The 5,345-nt window shown below is 42.7% G+C and overlaps 1 protein-coding gene across 1 annotated transcript in view; it reads right to left on the reverse strand.

Moving 5' to 3' along the window:
* The window catches only part of LOC120571085 (protein MB21D2), a 14,390-nt gene extending 9,371 nt beyond the window's left edge, over positions 1 to 5,019 (reverse strand). Inside the window, exon 1 of the mRNA XM_039819781.1 lies at positions 4,577 to 5,019. Coding sequence (XP_039675715.1) covers positions 4,577 to 4,826 — 250 coding nt within the window. The 5' untranslated portion in view covers positions 4,827 to 5,019. The remainder of the gene's footprint in view (positions 1 to 4,576) is intronic.
* Between the last annotated feature and the right edge of the window lie 326 nt (positions 5,020 to 5,345).

Below are 5,345 nucleotides of genomic sequence, written 5' to 3' on the forward strand. Positions count from 1 at the left end.
AGCACGCACCAGCCAGACCCAACCACCCCTGGTCCCAGCACGCACCAGCCAGACCACACCCAACCACTTCCTGGTCCCAGCACGCACCAGCCAGACACACCCAACCCCTGTCCCAGCATGCATCAGTCAGATCACATCAACTACTCCTGTCCCAGATTCAGCATCCCGTCTCAGAAGGACTATACATCCAAGTAGAAGGACTATCCAAAGCCTGGCCTGACACTGCCCTATCTCCTAGGTGTGGAATCACCAAGGCCTCAACGATCTACGATATTATTGTGATTTTAAAAATATTGCAATATTCTCGATATATTGCAATGTATTATTACCTCTTTCCCTTCATTTTTCCCAATTTCAAATTATGTCCCCAAAGAGAATTCTGTCAACATCTGTTTTATCTTAAAAGATACATTTCTCTGTTTGTTCATCTCACTTCAATTGTATTGTTCGCAAAATGGGATTGTCAAGGCAACACATATATCATAAAGATCGATACTTGGATCGTATACAAGTATTACCACTTGAAAAATACCGGATACTATGCTGTATCATATTTTCCCCCCCCCCTTAGTATCTCCTCTCCCCACTGCTTCCAATAAGGACATGGTTGTGTGCAATATGTTACAGAACAGAGCCCTTTGTTTATTGTTATGATTTCATCTTGCTTATATGCTGCACAATTTACATTAGAGCAGAGGTGAACAACTGAATGTGTCCTCAGAGTTCAATGTTCCTAAACTAATTCAATTAGTATTAGTATAGTATTGTATGTCTTTGAATTGTTTTTACTTTAATACTTACATTTTAAAGAAAATAAATAAGAATTGTTTTCATTCAACATTGTGCCCATTATTATCATCAGTGATTAAGTAACCCAGACTTTTAAAAACACATTTTTAAAGGATATCGTCTAATTATTCGTTATCGTCAAAAATATCTAGATATTATTTTTTGTCCATATCGCCCACCCCTACTCTATACACACTAAAAGTCCTGATTATTTACATGGAGTCTGGTGGAGATATGCTGGCTCTATACACGCTAAAAGTCCTGATTATTTACATGGAGTCTGGTGGAGATATGCTGGCTCTATACACGCTAAAAGTCCTGATTATTTACATGGATTCTGGTGGAGATATGCTGGCTCTATACACGCTAAAAGTCCTGATTATTTACATGGCGTCTGGTGGAAATATGCTGGCTCTATACCGCTAAAAGTCCTGATTATTTACATGGAGTCTGGTGGAGATATGCTGGCTCTATACACGCTAAAAGTCCTGATTATTTACATGGAGTCTGGTGGAGATATGCTGGCTCTATACACGCTAAAAGTCCTGATTATTTACATGGAGTCTGGTGGAGATATGCTGGCTCTATACACGCTAAAAGTTCTGATTATTTACATGGAGTCTGGTGGAGATATGCTGGCTCTATACTAGGGGTGGGCGATATATATCATTTACGATAATATCGTCATTGTTGTGTTAACGATGTGCAAATTGACATTATCGAGTATTTAAATTACTTAGAAAAAAAACACTTAAAAACACGCATTGGAACGCTAGACATTCACTCATGTCAACAAAGATGGCGTCACGCGATTGTGCAGCGGCTACTAGCTCTCCTGTCGGTGTATATTTATACAAGTACAGCCACACTGAACTAATCAATATAGGACTACGTTACAACACAGCTGTTACAAGAGCCTTCCAGGCGGCTCATAACATCCCGGAGGACATAGCCAGACCGGGCGCCCCGTGGATTGTTGTAGCACGCCGAGCTAGCTACCGACAGGATCGACACAAGAACTCCGGGAAGTACAGAGGAGGAGGACTGTGCATTTTTTGTGCATAATGAATGGAGTACCGACCGCAGGATCGTTGCCCAGCACGGCTCACCTGACCTGGAGCCCTGTTGGTAATATACAAGTCATTTTATTTACCACGAAAACAGCACACTGCCGTCTACACAGCCCCCGATGCTAACGTTAGCACAAGTTTGGCTCACTGCTAACCATAGTGAACAAACTGCAGCGCGATCACCTGGAGGGGATACATATTGTAGCAGGGGACTTTAACAAGGCGTCCTTAAAGTCTGTACTCCCCAGCTTTTTCCAGCATGTAGATTGTGCTACTAGAGGGAAGAACACACTAGACCATGTATACTCTAACATCAAGAAAGCACATAGAACTGCTCCTCTCCCTCACCTGGGCCAGTCAGATCACATCCAACTACTCCTGGTCCCAGCATGCATCAGTCAGGTCACATCCAACTACTCCTGATCCCAGCATGCATCAGTCAGATCACATCCAACTACTCCTGGTCCCAGCATGCATCAGTCAGATCACATCCAACTACTCCTGGTCCCAGCATGCATCAGCAGATCACATCCAACTACTCCTGGTCCCAGCATCCACGATCACATCCAATACCCTGTCCCGCATGCATCTATTAACTCTGGTCCCAGCATGCATGTCAGAAATCCAACTACTCCTGGTCCCAGCATGCATCCCGGTCAGAAGGACTATACATCCAAGTAGAAGGACTATCCAAAGCCTGGCCTGACACTGCCCTATCTCCTAGGTGTGGGAATCACCAGAGGCCTCACGATACGATATTATTGTGATTTTAAACATATTGCAATATTCTGCGATATATTGCAATGTATTACCTTTTTTTCCCAACTTCAAATTTTTCCCAATTTCAAATTATGTCCCCAAAGGAAAATTCTGTCAACATCTGTTTTATCTTAAAAGATACATTTCTCTGTTTGTTCATCTCACTTCAATTGTATTGCTGCAAAATGGGATTGTCAAGCAACACATATATCATAAAAGATCGATACTTGGATCGATACAGTATTGCCACGAAAAATATCGCAATACTATGCTGTATCGATTTTTTCCCCCACCCCTAGTATCTCCTCTCCAGCACTGCTTCCAATAAGGACATGGTTGTGTGCAATATGTTACAGAACAGAGCCCTTTGTTTATTGTTATGATTTCATCTTGCTTATATGCTGCACAATTTACATTAGAGCAGAGGTGAACAACTGAATGTGTCCTCAGAGTTCAATGTTCCTACACAAGTTCAATTTTAGTAAAGTATTAGTATTTTATGTCTTTGAATTGTTTTTACTTTAATACTTACATTTTAAGAAAATAAATAATTGTTTTCATTCAATATTGTGTCCATTATTATCATCAGTGATTAAGTAACCCAGACTTTTAAAAACACATTTTTAAAGGATATATCTCATTAATTATTCGTTATCGTCAAAATTGGCAAAATATCTAGATATTATTTTTTGTCCATATCGCCCACCCTACTCTATATATGCTAAAAATCCTGATTATTTACATGGAGTCTGGTGGATATGTCTGGCTCTATACACACTAAAAATCCTGATTATTTACATGGAGTCTGGTGGAGATATGCTGCTCTATACACGCTAAAAGTCCTGATTATTTACATGGAGTCTGGTGGAGATATGCTGGCTCTATACACGCTAAAAGTCCTGATTATTTACATGGAGTCTGGTGGAGATATGCTGGCTCTATACACGCTAAAAGTCCTGATTATTTACATGGAGTCTGGTGGAGATATGCTGGCTCTATACACGCTAAAAGTCCTGATTATTTACATGGAGTCTGGTGGAGATATGCTGGCTCTATACACACTAAAAGTCCTGATTATTTACATGGAGTCTGGTGGAGTTTGGTGATGGTGATGTCGGGGCTGTTTCATGTTAAACTAAAAGGATCTTACTCTTTAACTAAAAAGGTCTATCTCTGTAGGGATCCTTTCATAAATGTTGTCAGACACTTTGCACTTAAACATAGAAAAATAGGGTCCCTTTAAGAACAGACGTCGAGTAGATGCACTTGTTGTGATGTGAAGCTGAGCGTTGGCATCGCTCTGCAGGTGGAACAAACACACCCTGAGGGGATTAAATATGCATCATTGCTGCTCTGTAATATTTAAAGTCACGCGCCGCTAATCTGCCTCCACGCCTGAAACTACCCAGAAACTGAATGAAATCTTCCTTTAGAGATTTAAATAAATCGCAGTCTGTGTATGAGAGCAGCTGTGGGTTCTGGTCGAGCATCCGCATGCAAGGTGTGTTTCAGCGTTAAAGGCTAACTTAACAACATTATCGGCATGGTTTCTAGGGATGTCGACCTTATTGTTAAAGAGTAAGATCCTTTTTTTTTTAAACAGAAAAAAGAAAAACATCCGCGAAATTGCGTTCGCTACACCCACCAGACTCCATGTAAATAATCAGTAATTTTATCATCGTAAAACACACTTAATTCAAACTCAACAGACACAAAATAAATCTACAAAAAGCCGTTTTGGGTTGTCTTTCCAATTTTACAACAATCACAACTCTAGTTTTGGTGATAAAAAACACATAATGTACCCATTTACATGTGAAAACATGCTGGCTCTATACACGCTTAAAGTGTGTTTTTTTTGCATGGAGTCTGGTGGGTTTTAGCGATGGGGAAACAGGGTCCAGGTTGGTTATAAAAACGAAGTTGCCCTTTAAATAAAGGGTGTTATTGTGCCTCACCCAGCATGGAGAAGATGAAGTCCTTGGCCGTGTGGATCTCCAGAGCCCGCTGGTCGTCGTACTCCCGCTGGTCGTGCTTGCTGAACTCCTGGATGAGCCGGTTCAGGTCCTCCATGCGGGCCGCCGACCTGAAGTCCAGTTCGGGCCCGGCACCGCCGCCGCTGTGAGGCAGCCTGCCGGCGGCCATGGTGGGGCTGTTCCCGAGGCTGCCCGCCGAGCCAGCCCGACTAGAGAGAGCAGGGGCCGCCATCTTTCCTCCGCGGTCACAGGTCTACTACAACAGCTGATACTACTGTACCCGCTGCCGGTCTGTTCCTCTGAGACGAGCCGAGCCGAACCGAGCCACACATAGGCTACACACCACCGAACACAACCACCGGAAAATCAGCAACCCGCACATCCGCTGGTCAACCGCCTTCAAAATAAAGGTTATGTCACTGTTATAAGAAGCCTACACACACACACACACACACACACACACACACACACACACACACACACACACACACACACACACACACACAGACATAGAGACACACACACACACACACACACAGACATAGAGACACACACACACACACACACAGACATAGAGACACACACACACACACACACAGACATAGAGACACACACACACACACACAAGACATAGAGACACACACACACACACACACACACACACACACACACACACACAGACATAGAGACACACACACACACACACACACACACACACACACACACATAGAGAGACACACACACACACACA

This window comes from Perca fluviatilis, chromosome 2, assembly GCF_010015445.1.
Source record: "Perca fluviatilis chromosome 2, GENO_Pfluv_1.0, whole genome shotgun sequence".
In the NCBI taxonomy this organism is placed as follows: domain Eukaryota; kingdom Metazoa; phylum Chordata; class Actinopteri; order Perciformes; family Percidae; genus Perca; species Perca fluviatilis.